General features: G+C 39.5%; 2 protein-coding genes across 2 annotated transcripts in view; one reads left to right on the forward strand and one right to left on the reverse strand.

Annotated features, from left to right (window-relative positions):
- hcn4 (hyperpolarization activated cyclic nucleotide-gated potassium channel 4) overlaps positions 1 to 3,839 on the reverse strand; it is an 83,680-nt gene extending 79,841 nt beyond the window's left edge. The window contains exon 1 of the mRNA XM_084575026.1: positions 2,212 to 3,839. Within this exon, the coding sequence (XP_084431152.1) occupies positions 2,212 to 2,897 (686 nt within the window). The 5' untranslated portion in view covers positions 2,898 to 3,839. The remainder of the gene's footprint in view (positions 1 to 2,211) is intronic.
- A 4,715-nt stretch (positions 3,840 to 8,554) lies between these two features.
- rec114 (REC114 meiotic recombination protein) lies at positions 8,555 to 15,604 on the forward strand. The gene is made up of 6 exons (XM_084541580.1): positions 8,555 to 8,788; positions 10,740 to 10,829; positions 13,220 to 13,303; positions 13,657 to 13,830; positions 14,973 to 15,047; positions 15,248 to 15,604. Exons 1-6 carry the CDS (start codon positions 8,705 to 8,707, stop codon positions 15,410 to 15,412), a joined length of 672 nt encoding a protein of 223 aa, XP_084397706.1. The 5' UTR covers positions 8,555 to 8,704; the 3' UTR covers positions 15,413 to 15,604.
- Positions 15,605 to 16,213: the final 609 nt, after the last annotated feature.

The raw sequence follows: 16,213 nt of genomic DNA on the forward strand, positions 1-16,213 counted from the left end.
GAATAAACTAATCAGAAACTGGAAACATGAAGCAATAGAGCAGATTCAGAGGGTCAGGTTTGACCTGATTAAAATGTAAAGGTTGGCTGACATTTCTTCCTTGTTGTATATTTCTACCGCTCACTCACACACGCTCAAGTTGATTAAAAAAAACTTTTCACAGCAGCTTTAGAGACATGACTGAGTAAATCGGCCAAAATATAATTCACCAGAAAACATCCAACAATTTCACATAGATGCATCGAGGTCAGACACCTTGAACGCACTTCTGATGCTACGTTTCTACAGTCACATGCCATTACACCATCCCAGTCGAACACGTAAGGCGGGCTTGACAAAGACAGCCTTTTTTATCCTTTTACAGCAACTCCAGTGTCTGAATGATGTCTACATGATTTATATGATGTGTAGTAGACACACTGGTGAACTAAATGCCAGCGTTCACACAGCTTGTAATGATATAGCTTTGCCTGAATTATTAAAATAAATGATTTAATTAAAAAAGCTAAGGTTCATTACCTACTAGCAAAACCAGCTTTGAATTGATATTTTTCAAAATTTACTTGACTGGATAGGTTCAGCGAAGCATCTTAAAAATCATTGTAAGGGGCCCATACCATAACAATAATAGAGAAATACTGTATATAAAGGCAGCGTACACCAGGTTGCACTAGACTTTTTCGTTGTCTGTCGTTTTGACTGACAGGGTCATAAAAATCCCGTCATAATCTATTTTTACCCGTCACTTTAATTTTTTAACATGATAATAATGCAGTTCAGTAGCATTTAATTTTCATTAAAATTTCATTAACTTTAAGTACTCTTTCAGTATTGACAGTACTGACTTTAAAGGGTAGGAAAAAACAGGTTTGGGCTTGTCCATACTCGGACCCGAACTGCTAGCACTAACAGCTCTTAGATGGTACCGTAGGGTTGAAGTGCTTCGGTGGTATGCAGACTCTTTTATTTTGCACAAAAACTCATCAGTCCTAGCAACTTGCTTTCATCCGATTCCTCCATTTTGGTAGCCATGAGCTGCATAGACGTAGACATGTGCATCAGTGTAATCGGTGTACCAGGAAATTGTGCACTGATAAAAGTTCAGCGATGTTTGGAATGCAAACTGCGATTAGAGACAAGAGCCAATTAATAATGTCACTCACCACCAACTGGTCAGGGGTATGAATTGCAATCTGTCAAAATGACAGATGGCCTTCAGATTTTTCCGTCACAGTTTTAAAAAAACGGTCAATGACGGAAAATATTCGGGTAACGCGACCCCTGGCGTACACATACAGTATCTACTTCCGATTAAAAGCACTGTGTGACGAGCACAGGACAAAGCAAGGATGAAGGATCTTACAGTCTTTTTTATCAGTTAGGAGACTCCATGTGGCCATGAATCTGAGGCAAACGGCCAATAACAAACTCAAGGGCACTAACAACAGAGAGGAATCTTCAGGCCAACAAAAGAGTGCTTTCTCTGACTTTCTCCGTTCAGGTCTGCTGCTGCAGTTCGCCACTGGAATACGCAACGCTATATATAATGCAGACATGATGGTCATTTCAGAATTGCTCTTGATCCATTAATCAAATTGAATTTAATTAAATTGATGTAATCCTGTTGCTTTTTAAAATATTATGTATAGGAGAGGAGAAAATCAATATGTAAGCTTGCTGGGGCTTATGTGAAGCGAAGGCCTCGTCGTTCACTCTTATCAGTCGCCTGCAAACAGATTTTCTCAAAACGGGAAGAAGAAACCGTCTGAAAAGATTCAATTATGTATCCATTTGGACAGCATCTACTACATAGTCGTGGGTACAGAGCCCCAATTAGCAAATATTGTGTCATCTGTGTGTCTTTCCATAACAACACTATACGGGCCTCTTGAGTAACATGTGCATACACTGAAACTAATGAATATAATTCCTCTGCTGTGTTACTGCATTGGAAACCCCTTGATAATCTATAAGATAACTGGTAAATTGTATTTTTATAGGACATTAAAAAATATTCTCAACTTTGTAAAATATTATCTTTCACCAGGGAGGAGTGAGGTGAGTGATGGAGGTGGGACGCAACTTATTAAAACAGTGAATGGATTCTCCTGATGAATGCCCTAAAAATATCTAGGCCTCTACCTTAATGTGAGGCTCCACTCTAAAGCTTTGTTGTTTACAGGGGAGCATGTGTGAGGTGTCTAAATTTACCTGAAATCACTGTAGGGGTGAATTATCCAAAATCCGGCGGATTTAACCCGCTCTTGTTCCCTCTCAACCGCCTTCTCACTTCCAAACATCCTCAGGGAAAACTTGTTGACCCCCGGCTGAAGCATTGCTCCCAGCTGCCTGTGTATGAACCCAGCCTGATATAATCTCTCGTCGTCCGGCAGAATCTGATCAATGCCATCCAACTTTATAAACCCCGACTGCTGGTCTGGAGAATCGTTCTGGGCGCCACTGCCGCCGCTGGCCCCCTGCGCACCTTGATCCGGTTGCCCGTCGCCGATGGCTCCAGGGGGGCTCTCCTCGCTCGGGGTGACATCCCCCTCGGTGATGAGGCGCCTCTCCTCCGCCGAGTCCGAGTCGTGCACATGCCGACTTGTGATGGACGAGAGGCTGCCTCGAAACCTCCGGCAATCTCCGTTCGAACTGGTCTTCATGGGTCTCCCTATGTCCGTCTCCATGATCACAGACTCCCCACTTTTGGTCTCGCCGATGCCTTTGCAGCTTCCTCCAGAGGTCGGCGACGGTGACGGTAGAGGCTTCATCCTAATACTCTTCCTCCGGGTGTCCTTGTCTGCGTCTTCTCCTTCGCCCATTATGGATGCTTTCTGTCCAATGTGCTGTGGCAAACTGTAGAGCCTTTTACGCATGGAGGAGTGCAGCCTGTCCATTATGACATTGAGACGCGGCGGAGAAAATGAAATGTATCCAGATTGTTGGGCTTGTAATGTTGCGATTGTTGCCACCAGCACCGCGCTCCCTATCTGTTGGTGAGAGCGATCAGTCTGGAGCTAATCTGAATCCCTGAAAGCCTGCTACACATGACATGGACCGCCGTGGCTCCGCTGAAACTGAGGAGAGAGACTCTTTTTCATAATTAGACTACCTGACAGTCTGCATGTGTCCTCACGCACAGCCTGGGCGGTCCGCTTGGCCACCGCGTCCCCTATGTGCATCTTTGTGCCGCTCAGACATTGTGCGCAAAAGTGGAAAAAACTGCTTGAAAGTCACCTTTGCGTGACATGTGAGAGACGTGCCGACGGACGGTGATGTGGAGACCAGGGAAAGGTCACACACGACGGAGGATGCTCTTTTCACCAGACACCTTGCCAGCTTCCGCGAAATAACGCGACACAATCACGCAGAAATACAGTAGAGCATTCCAGGCACCGCTGACATCACTGATCCATAGTCGGGGTGCGTTTTGGTGAATTGTGAATATTCATGATGCTGATCTATTGGGTTGCCATAGGAGCGAGAACTGCAAATAAGCTCAGCCCACCTTGTTTAAAGGGGAATGCTCTTCCCATTCTTAAAATGCCCTCCCGTTTTCTTAAGTTAAGGCTACAGGTAGCAACGCTGGCCCATTGTTAAATCCCGACGTGGGCTTCACTTGGAGAAAACAAGCAGCTGTCCCTATCATCGGACTGATCTAATGCGTAATTTGCGCACACAAATACAGCTGAACCAACAATACGTCCGTTTATAATTTGGCAAATACAAATTGTACGGGATTCTCAAATGACAATGGTTAATACACGTATACATTCTCAAACGATGTTATTTGTCCAGTTGTTTATGAAATGTTTGACCTGATCTGAAATCGCTTTGTCTATAGGGTTTAAATTAATACATTTTAGGATAATAACCAAAGGAAAGCAACGGTGTCGTGTGACTAGAACAACTGAGGCAAATGATTTGAATAGTAAATCCCGTTTGCGTGTATGTTCTTTCGCTTGTCAGTGCTTTATCTAATCATATGACCCAACTATAGGCGAATCTAACCTTCGTTGTGAATGGCACGTCTGTGGTTTGTCATTCATTCATAATTCCAGAATAAGGAGGTGTCACTGTGAGCTGATCATTTACTTTCTTGTGTTCAGCTCAACTGAGATGAAAATGCATCCATTTAGTTTTAAAAATACAGCCTGCTACTTGTTTCTAGAGCATCAGGAAATGCTCATTTTTTATCAAATATCTCGAAAAGCCGCTTGGTAAAAACATCATAATGAAAGTGATTCTAACAAGTCCAATGTCACTATTCATATGTGATATCTACTATCTGTGTCAATTTAAATGGCTCTCTTGTAAAGATAAGCAGCACTAAAATTTTAGATTGATCTTCACCAGTCAGTTTCACAATAAGCTCAGAATTTGTAACTTCTTTGACTCTTGTAATGGTAGTGAATAATACAGCATTGAATACAACAAAGATGCACTGTCTAAGGTGTTAAGACAAATATAATTTGGAAGTTATTTTGATAATGATCAAAAACAAAGTTGAAAGTAAATTTCCTTTAGGAAGCATTTTTTACTGTTCTGGTGATAGCATATTTTTGACTCCATGTTCAAAATGAATGAATGAATCTGAGGGACAAAGGAGCCGTTATGGAAACATTTAAAAGTTGTTAGCATGTGACAGGCTTCTCAAATGACAAATAAATGCACATATACATTCTAAAACAATCTATTTGTCAAGCTATTTATAAAATTGTCTGAGCTTAGTCAACCACTTAGTCCACAGTTTAAATGAATGTATTTTTGCATTTTTAAATAGATCGATAACAACAAAAAGAAAACATGGAGCAATTAAGGCAAATGATTTGAAGAGTAAATGCAAATATTTCCCTTCACTTGTTTTCCAGTATCTAATCACATTGTTTCCCTATAGCCAACTCTAATATGAGCAGTACTTTTGTTGTGAATGGTGCATTTGTCTTAATTATCAGAGAAGGAGGATGACACTTTCACTACAATCAGATCCTGTACATGCTGAAGGAAAATTCATCCATGTAGTTTTAGCAATGCTGCTTACTGCTTGTTCCTACACACGCCTAAAACACCAGGAAAGGCTCATTTGATCAAAAATGATGCAAGAACTAATGTGCGATGTGTATTGCAATTTAAGTAATTCAACTGAAAAGGGAAGTGACAACTAAATGTGAAGTTTACATCGATCGCCAGCAGGTTTCACAAGTAGGTCAGAATTATTTGACTAACTTTTGTAATTACAGTGACTAATGCAGCCCTTTATGCGGATGCAATGTCTGAGGTGTTGAAAACAAATATAATTCTGAACGTATTTTGATAACGTAAAAAAGTAAAACAAGTAAATTAATTTACTTTTCACTGTGCTGGATATGTGTAATGTCATTTTGAGTGATTATGAGCCACAAGTGCACTCGATGAAAGTCCTCCCAGTTGTTTCATTTAATTTACCAAACATATTCTCAGGAGCCCATTTCTGGAGTTTTATTAACAAACCTTTTACTGGCAAGATTTCAAGAGAATAAGCAAGAGAGAGAAATAAATGGAAAGTATCCCATGGTGAGTCAGCAAAAGATAGTTTGAAGCTGTTAAAAACTACACAGAGAGCCTCTGAGTTAATGTGTCTATATAATGGAAATGACAAATTAAAACTATATTTCTTCGGTAATGTAGAAACAGTGATACTGTTAACGTTTTGCCACCAGAGAGAACTCACAAGTTTATGTCCTGCTCAGCAAACACAGCAGCACTTTGTTAGCTTAGACTGAGTTTTTCATATCTACACAGGTTCTCTTCCATGGAATCCGCAATGTTGTACCCAGAACAGACAAACCATACACTGACTCTAGAGAGGACCTATCGCGTATTTTTACCTTGACCTCATGTTCCACTATATGTCTGGAAAGGGAGGTATGTTCACTTGGTTACAGTCTGTAACCGCAAGATGCCACAAAATCCTGTAAATTGCTCTTTGGGTGGACCCTGCCAAATCCATCTATTTGTGTAGCGATGGCGTGTAGATATGAGCGAAGTTAACCCAGGTAGGTTCAGGTAGCAATACCTCCAGTAGCCACTAGATGGAAACATAACACAAAGATTTCTCCTTAATGTACAAACTATTCAGTATTTGTGGACAACTACAAGGAGACCGTGCCAATGTCTGTAATGGGTTTGACACAACAATGAATAGACCTCCCGCAGCGATCATTAACAGATCTGTTGGCATTTATTGTTTTAGAAATGAAAATTATTTGACCTCTCACAATCATCTGATTCAGGGCATCACATTTCATTTTAGGTGCAAAAATCCCGGCTTAAAGAGCAGTTTACTGAGGTAGATAATGAGCAATAAATTAAAACATTCACAATCCAACCATTGCCCTAATTGTATTATCCCATAACTCTTTTTCTCATAACTATTTTAAATAACCTTATTCACTTACTGTGTATTGAAAATGTGCTTTTCCCTCTTTCAAAGCAGCAAACAATCAAAGACCTTCCCACTGAAATCAGGCATGTCCACAAGATAACTGTCTGTCCCAGCGAGCTAGAAAAAGACAGCACACAGACAGCAAAGCAAGTTAATGCACGCCCTGCTGAAACCTATTCAGATTGCACTGCAGTGTCTGCAACTGGAAAAATACAAATTAGATCTATCGTGTATTTGCATTCAGACTTAAATGGTGTAAAAGGCCCTTGCCAGCAGAACTCCATGGAACACGACTTGATTGGACTATATTCAGAAACTTGAGGCCAAAATGTCAACAACAGTGACAACCACTGAAAGCTATCTTATGGCTGTGGTTGTATGCAATATCAAAAAATCCCATTCTTTACCCATTTGGTAGTGAGTTTTCTGACCATCCAAAGGAGTAAATCGCCCATGCTTTTGAGGCAAAGAGTGAGAAGACTGCGTTTGCAATGATGTTACAAAAGAAAGAAACACTTAATACAGTATTGTGTACTATGCCAGAAATGCTTCACACAATAAACCCATGGCACAAACTTCAACTTTTGAATCGTCAGCATGGATTGCTTAAATACAGGACTTCTGTGTATAAGATTTCTTAACAAATTAGATGGAATATCTGTAGTACAAGTGCTGTACCTCTCTGTTCAGTCGGGTTAGCTGGATCTGTCAAGAAAGAACTACAAAAGCGACATCAGACTGAATGTTCTCTAGCGAACTGCACTGAGTGAGGCATTGGAACTACAGGTATCTCTTGTATTGGCTTAAAGGAGATACTGTATATTCCTATCGGTGTATATGATATATTGCAGAATTTAAGTGACAAACTTGGTCGGATGTGATTTAGAAACAGCATCACCTTTAAATAGTTTATTCACCACAGAGCACAAGTCTTTTATGTGCAGAATAGTCCAACATTTGGTATGTTGGTCACAAAAAAGTCTAAGGGCTCCATACAAAGACTGTGTAGTCATGTAATGTGGTTATGGTTGCTCTGTGCTTTAACGTCAAGGTAGCGTGTCCTGTGTGACCTTGCTGATAACAGTGGTTATTTTATTGACAGCAGGAATAATTGAACTAAGAGGAATTAAGCTTCTCTGAAAATCTCTTCAGAGAAGGGCATTGTGTGTAACTGCGGGTCATAAAGGCTTGCAGAGGGTTTGATGTGCACACCTCAAATCTCAGCAATGTGATGAAACAAGTTGACTCACTGACTGCTTTTGGTAGGCGAGTTCTAAACACAAACGGCCACGTTCGCCTACACGTACATAGCCCGGAAAAAACGTAATCCCAGCTTCAGAGGATGTATCCATGTGAATAATGTAATTTAGCCTGCATTCGCAACACCAGATCCCTAGAATTCATACACCTACGTGGAGTGCAGCCATTAATTATCCACCATTATAATTAGCAACACAGGAACAGCTCACCAGAGTCTTAAGAGCAAAATAAGTCAGCACTCAACCCCACAAACAACCTCAGACCTAAAGACTGTTGTTGGTAGGACTAAATCATAGAAATGGATAACATGGAAGGAAACTCAACAAAAGCAACATCAGCTGGGGAGGGGTCAAAGAGACATACCAGGTCAGAGGGTGGTCAAGGACAGTGTTGCATGGTTGTATATTTTGCAGGTAAAATAGATTTAGGTGAGTGAATGAAATTTGAACGTAATTTGGGGTGGTCAAAGTACCATACTAAATATCAGTCTAATATTTGTGTGTTTTTTTGGGAGATTTTTGAACAGCTTTCCGACTGGAAACCATCAGAGGCAACTGGCTACACTAATCAAACAGGCCATTGGGATCTTGGACCAAAGGCCATCGTCAAACACAAACCGGGGCTTACAATCTTCCTCTCATTTAGTACCAGGAGTTATTATGTGTGGAAATGAAGCTGAACTTTTATTTTCTTATGTGAAGTTTCAAAGCAGTCCCTTGCAGTTATATACAATATATTGTGTTGCAATACACATTATACAGGAGCATTACATTACTGAAAGCTATTAACCTGTATAGTCATAGCCTTATTTGATATTGTGGTTTCCTATCTATCTATCTACCTATCTACCTACCTACCTACTACCTACCTACCTATCGCGGGCTAAATATGTATCTGTCAAAACTAAAACAGGGCGCTCACCTTGTGGCAATAGACAGATAAGCTCGTCTGCTCGTCCAGTCTTGGAAGTTGAAGCTAGCTTGGGAAATAGCAACAAAAAAAAAAACTTGTCTACTGAAAATGGCCACCAGTCAGACATGGAGACTGAAACGCTACGGACGTTTCATCCCAGCCTCCAGAGAGACAGGGACAAATCCTTGGAAGGTGACTGGCGTTTATTTCGGAGCTATGCTAGCTAGCTAGCTAGCAAGCGAAACTATGCTATTGTTAAGGTACCCTAGCTGAATTTAGCTTCTAACTAAGGACACTTTTCTGGCTAACAGCTACTGTAATTTCAGATGTGTCGGCTCATTATGCCGTAGCTGTGTGCTTACGCGCGAATTAAAACACTTCCTATAATGTTAGTGTAGTTTTTACTTGTTACGAACTTGCTAGCTTACTAGCTAGCTAGGTGGCGCACCCCGTTTGTTGATCATAAAGGCGGGCCATTCCATTGTAAGACCCCTCAAATAACCCTACGAGGGTGTTTAACAACTTTAGATGCAGTCGTTTTACTTTCAACTGTTTTAAATATGCATTTGTAATCATTTTAATTTTGCTCTAAAGTATGTCTACATCGTTGTCTACTGTTGTTGATTTATTGCTTGTTTTATGCCCAAAGCAGTGAGACTGAATTTGGATAACTAGGGCATTCCTAGTAAAACTGTACACTGTTTTAGAAGAAAATGTATTTATGACTTTAATTATTAGAAATCTATACGTTCACTGTCACACACAACCACATTTTCCATCATAAAGAAGTTTCAGGTTATAGCACCTTAGGTTTGCTACCTGTGGCTGAGTATAAAAGTCAGCTGAAGTTGGTTTTAGTTTATTATTCAGGATGAGGCGATTAACTGTGATTTTAATATGTGGAATACGGGTTTTACTTACTGCTCTCATTTGGGAATCTGTCAAAAACTGTTTTTATCTGTTGTTATGTTGACTGATAAGACCATTGTTTGAGTGTTTTCTCAGTTTTGCAGTGATTCCCAGGCCTGCTTTAAATTCAGTTCTGGCGCTCACATGCCAGCTGACAGGAAAATCATAACAGTCGCGTGCGCTTCAAGACACAAAAACAAATCTCCAGGAATAGGCTGACAATTTAACAGTAGCTCAATCAAAATAATGTGAAATATCATGTGAAGTATCATCAACAGCAAAACATCTCGCAAATAGCTTAAATAAAATTGTAAAATGAATGCGATACCATTCATAGAAAGTCTCCATGTGCCTTGGTAATGTTTGATAATATTACACGAGAGTACAGTATGATGAGAAACTCATGTTTGTTAAGACAACTGATTAAAAAGACAACACTGTTCTTCAAATTGTAAAAATATAATGTTCCAGGACAGTGGAAAAGTAAATCTATATTTTTTTTACTGCGTTATAATGATATGGCTTTTATTCTTTGCCAGATTAACATGTGGAACAACAATTTGGTGGTTACTGTGTGGATGTTTATATTGCCTGCTAATGTCACACACAGTTTCCTCAGTGTGTAATTCAGCTTCTTACCATGAAATTGTGTTGCGTTTTGAATTAGAGGGCCGTGAGATGGGAAGATATTTTAAAGAGCTGAGTGCTGCACCAAATCGGGAAACAAATCCTTGTGACTTTGTCTTTCATTCACTGCATCAGACTCTAGATGGCAAGCTGGAGCTGTAAATTTAGTGTGGCGAAGGGGATGAGAGGCTATGAAACTGAAATATACTTACCCTATACGGTATACCACATGTTGATTTTGGGAAATATTGTGCATAAATTGAAAACTTTTTTTTCTTTTTTTTTTTGGACACCATGTACAATCACCCATAAGACTTTCTCATTTCAGGATAAATCCAGTTCAAGGCAGAGCAAACACGCATTATTCCAGATACTCATGATCAACATATCCAGTGCACTTTTTAAAATAACATTTTAAATCATTTTTGAATATGATATCAACTGCACATGGCCTTTTAAAAAAATTCTAACGCTGTTCAGACAGGATCATTTAATCAGTAAAAAAATACCCATTATTATTTTCACCAAACACTCAACATCCGTACAGTTTATATACGTAGGGCCATTGTCATGAAACTATTTAATTTATTTTCTTTATTTTTACCAGATATTTGAGGCAAGGGAAAACAAACCTGAAATTGTCCTCACAATTGTGGAATCTGGATACTTGCTGGTACTGCAAGGACAAGAAAGCTTGGTAAGGACACTAGGACACTATGTGGCTAGACTGACTGTTAAACAGCTTAAGTTCGTTGTTGTCTTTTTTGGGTTTGTCCCTTTCACACAAGAGCTGAAGATAAAGCCTTATTTTCCAGATCCTGCTATACTGTATAATAATCAAATCTACATTAAAAAAGTGCTTCACAGCAACACAAAACTCAATCAGACTTAAAATCTCAATTAAAACTCACTTCAAACTCAAGTAAAAAAAACAGGGTAGACTCTCAGGTAAAAGTATGTTTTAAGCAACGATCCAAAAATGATCACAGAGTCAGCTGACCTGATTTCCTCAGGCAGATCATTCAACGGCCGTGGGGCCCTGACTGGGAACGCCCCGTCACCTTCTGTTTTCAGCCAGGCCCCTTGAACAGACCGTAGACCTCTGTCCGATAATCTTAAAGTACCCGTCATCCTGTATAGTTCTAAAAGTCTGTGATATAGTCTGGGACATGGCCATGAAGAGCTTTAAAGGTAATCTGTAAAATCGATTGTAAAACGTACTGGGAACTGTGGAGATTTGCAAAAACTGGAATGATATGATGCCTTTCTTGGTTAATCTTTATCTATATGATTGTTCTAAAACTGTGAATAGATTTCACTGAGTCACTACAGTAGTGATTCAAATATAGAAATCCACAGCAGAATCTATCTTTTGTCGTATATGCGTGGTTTATATTGTGATTTGTTGGGGTGCAGGGGATCTTGGAGCAGACGTTGACAATATTATACAGGTTTTCTTGTCCTAAGGGTTAAGGGTTTCATTGAAGGCCATATAAAATATTCTGCTGAGGAGCCTGACATTCCTACCCAAATCTGATGGGATTTGACTGCATTGTTTTGGGTCATGCCAAATGTTATTCAGAATTACTTGCGTATAGATGATTATTGAGAATATTGAGATTATTGAGAATATGCTCAGGTTCAGCCGCACAAAAAAACTCAAAACCATTTCAAGCATTCTTAACATTTTGAGACATATTACATGTTGGTGAAGTCCGGCATTCAGACAATAGTTACATCTGCCCTGCAGACAACAGGAATTTGAGGGACGACTCAATGTCTCATTAATGGTGTTCTGGCAGGAGACACAGCTATCTTCCTGTGCCAGGTTGCCGAGCCAGACAGATATTCAGGTCAGACTGCAGAGAGCTTTCACTGAGGATGATAGACTGGTCTATTATAGATTGGTGCAGTGCATGCTGTGGAACTTTCAATACAGGGAGCTTAGGCCTATAGGTTATGATAAGGTCTGATAGAAACTTTTCAATTGTCTTTGGACATATTTGAAGCTATTTACTGTTTTAGAGGGAATTAGGGGGTCACTGTAGAACCATTTTAGCGTGTGCCTCAAAATATGGATAGTCCTAACTAATCACGAATCACCCGGCACAGTAAAACCATCTGTAATTCATTTGTATCTTGTATTTATTCTCGCTGAAAATCAAACAGATGGTGTCAATTTAAAGAAAAATACAGCTTACCGTTCAAACTGTTTTAGCAAACAGTTGGTCCACCGTAAGCCATCAGAGCAACCCAAACGATGAATGTCTCACATCTCAGGTTTAAAATCTCCCTTGTATATTCAGCTCGGTTGGAGGTTGTGGCTGTGAAAGCTGTAGAAAATGACTCGCATCGTTTTATTATGCTCATTGAACCATTATACTTTTAATGAAACTTGATATCCATGTGTTTTCCCAATTGGTATGTAATGAATTTGGATATGCCACCCAAAGCAATGTTGGACACAAAACTCGACAGTTACAGCATGTTTTCTTTTAACAACCATAGATTTTGTACTAACCACCATGGCGGTTCTTGGCTAAATCAATAAGCTTGCTCAGACTATCAGTTCAAAAACTGTATATTATGCATGTTCATTATGTATGAAATGATTGTACGGCAGAGCATCCACTCCCTGGTAATTGTCTGAAGGAAAGACTACTTGATATACCTACATTGTTATAGGTCAAAACACATATGTTTGCACATTATTAATCTATTGTTTGCTTGTTGTTTGTTTACTTGCTTGCGTAAATTAGCTTATCCCAAGCCTCAGAACTTAAGCTCTGGGGTTACTGAGTGAATAGAGACCCCTGCAGACAGTTTCGGGTAACTTTTTTACCCATGGGCTTCATAAAACTCTAACAGTGGCTTTTGTACGTGATAATGATCCAGTAATTTTTACAAATGAAGACATGGAGATCAATCTTTAACATTTATTTTGTTTTTAGTGCGGTAGAAAAGTAGGATTTAGGTATTTATATGTATATATATTCATTTAATTTTTGTTATCTAGAGGTTAATGTATCGAGTGGAATTATTCTTTTCCTGGCTTCTAAAGATGCTTATTTTCTTGTCTTTTCTCAGGATACAGTCCCTTTGCATTGTGGCCCCGACTCTCTTAAAGTACACCAGAAATGTGATAACCTAATATTTCGGCTTATTGTGAAGGTGAGTCATGATGCATTATAATCCCAAAATGGGCAGTATTTACCTCAGGCTCCACTCTGATAACATAACTCATTTGTGAGATATAAAGCGTTACATTCATTACACCACAAAAGAAAGCAAAGAAATAATGATCTTCTAGATTTGAAGTATTGGTGTTTTTTGTGACAAATGGCTGCCTCACACTTAAGTCTTCTGAACATAACATTTAAGCCTCCTTGTATGCGCAGGCCTCTTTTTTTTTTCTTAATGACACGCTGATTTCACAAAGGAAGCATACAAAGCACAGATTGTGTTTTCGTTGGCACGCTCTAGATTGACAGATTCAGACTGAGTGTATTTGTGGATTTCTGCAGGGAGAGAGTCGCATGATGAGGATGCAGTTTGATGGAAGCACCAGGGCAGAGGCCATAAACGAGTGTTCAAGTGCCGTGGAAAAACTGATGAAGTACGTGCCTGTCACCACTCAGGATGACGCCGCACCGCACCCGAATCAGCCCCCCGCCGAGCTCCCTGCCTCAGCGGTACAGGTTGGCCACTTTACATTGCAGTAAATAGTTATATACCAAAACCAGAACTGATGCTCAAATCTGTGGGTTTAAATATGTCGCTCATAGAAATCCACATAAATAGGCCTATGGCAAAGGTGTTTTCTTGATGGCGAGAGTCTAGTATGTGGCTATACAATAAGGAGATATTTTTTTCTTCCTGCTTTAATCTTGATTTGTTTAAATTAGAGCATGATCTGATATGTAACAATTTATTGTACAGGTTATAGTTAAATTAAGAAGTATGGTAGCATAATATAAACTGCAGTAATATAGGTTATAATTATATAAGGGTTTGTCACAGCTTTTTTAAGAGTAGTAGTAGTTGTGTCACGTGCTGTGGTCAGTTTCATCAACAGTGGCACTGTTGTTCCCACTAGATGGTGCTATTGACAGCACTGTCCTGCTCATAGGAGTGACACTACAGCTACACTGTGGTACAATGACATACACTATATACTAGAATATACATAAACCACTCCCAGTGCAAGATATGTTTTAGAGTACTGTACACCCCACCCCAAACACACATGCACCGGCAGGTAAGGAGAGCAATAATATAATTAATGTTAATATTTATGCAAAATAGTTTAAGTGTTGTCCCCAAAGCCACGTAGAAAATGAGTTCTTAATATTGCTTTTAACAATCAAAATGTGGTTGCATTAATATCCCAGAGCTGAAAATGAAAAAGCATCCCAAAGTGTATAAGGTTACGTTCTATAAATAACTTACTGTAGGTCAGTGATTACGTTCTTCATCGTGGCAGGAGTCGCCTTTTATTTCTTATCAAACTTGAAAACACTCAGAGCCCATAGTTATGAAATAAATAAATAAATAAACGGATTTTGAGCAAAAACCTATAGCCAGCTCCTCTGGGCGTCACAGCAGTAGAAACACGATAGACTGAGAAAGGAGTGGACTCCACCACAGGGTTGCCTTTGACCTTTAGCGAACAGACACACTGAAGGAGTTCACAGTGAGGATGAAAGGGCTCTGAGAGGTGGATATCTTTCAATTAGTAATGAGGCCATTGATTGGTCTCTTAACCCTGTGGTGTCACGTCGTGTTTGTCAAATCTTTTTTTTTTTTTTCCCTTCTTTTGTGTGTCATCCGGTGTCGGCAGACTTGTCAGGAACAGGCTGTAGGAGTTGAGCCTGAGGTTGTCCAAGGATCTGTGTCCGTCAAGCGTCTCACCCAGGTATTGACTGATAGAAAGTAACAGCAGGACACTCTAAGGCTAACCACTAACCGCGAGCATCCACTGTGCAATTAAGGAGTACAGTGGCTTTAATTTAAATGTACTTAAATGAAATTACATAAATTATGGATGCTAACACAGGCTACTAAATCAGTTTCTCCTTTTTGAATTTACTTAAATATTCTCTGGACCTCCCACAGCACTTCTTAGGAGAGGCTGCTCTGACTCTGCCGCACATATATCATGACACTTCTTTGGTACAAGGTGACTTGGAGCCCGTCCTGCGTGTCTGTCTGCTCGATCCCAGCTTTTATGCATTTGTAGAGAAGGTGGAGGGGGAGCTGAGGAAGCTGCTTGAAGAGTAAATATTCTTAACAACAACTGAAGGCAGAAAGGTCAGAAAGTGCAGTGTTGTTTTTTTTTTCCTCTCATACAGTTTGTGTAGGCAGTGCCTGTTGGTGGTGGTGTGTTTTTTGCAGAGCTGCTGGTGTTATTTGCACTGTTGTTAGGCATTAGTCGTTATGGTGTGTGGCCCAAAGAGGTTGCCGTGAATGGTATTAAAGTGTGTGGTTATTTGCAAAAACAAACAAAACAAATCTGGATTCCTTTTTAAACTTTTTTATTCAGAAAAAAAATATTGGTCTCACTCATATGTTTGATCGTGGCTATATACTCTGGTCCCTCTGTTCCCACCCTAATGCAGGTCCGTTTCCACCGCAACACACACAGATACATTGTATTGAAAGAGGAGTCATGCAGCTACAGCAGTGAATTTTGCTAGGCCAGCTTCCAAGTGATCCCACAATATTAAAGCTTCACTGAGTCAAACAAACTGCCCTCCATATATCTATTTAAGAATACATATTGCATAGGATTATAGCCATGCTATACAGTTAAAGAGAGGAAATAAAAATAAAAATCAATGAAATTGGGAAATATAAAAAAAATATTATTTTTTTTTTTACAGATTTCCTATCATTTGAACACTCATACTTCAACATATACAAGACACCTAAGTTACCCTGGAAAGAAAATAAAAATAATACACATCATTTTTGTTAAGATATTTAAACACACAGTAGTCATTTTCTGTAAGCACTCTCAGTTAAATTTTAAATACTGCCAGACATTGAAGCCCTTGCTTCACAATAAAAGTTCTGTTAAAA

The sequence above is a fragment of the Chelon labrosus genome, assembly GCF_963514085.1.
Source record: "Chelon labrosus genome assembly, chromosome: 3".
Classification (NCBI taxonomy): domain Eukaryota; kingdom Metazoa; phylum Chordata; class Actinopteri; order Mugiliformes; family Mugilidae; genus Chelon; species Chelon labrosus.

Bases quoted from the DNA above. Each gene is read 5' to 3' on its own strand.
- rec114 (XM_084541580.1), top strand. From the start codon at position 8,705: ATGGCCACCAGTCAGACATGGAGACTGAAACGCTACGGACGTTTCATC. The intron at 10,830-13,219 runs GTAAGGACACTA...GTCTTTTCTCAG, and splicing joins TGCAAGGACAAGAAAGCTTG to GATACAGTCCCTTTGCATTG. The intron at 15,048-15,247 runs GTATTGACTGAT...GACCTCCCACAG, and splicing joins CCGTCAAGCGTCTCACCCAG to CACTTCTTAGGAGAGGCTGC.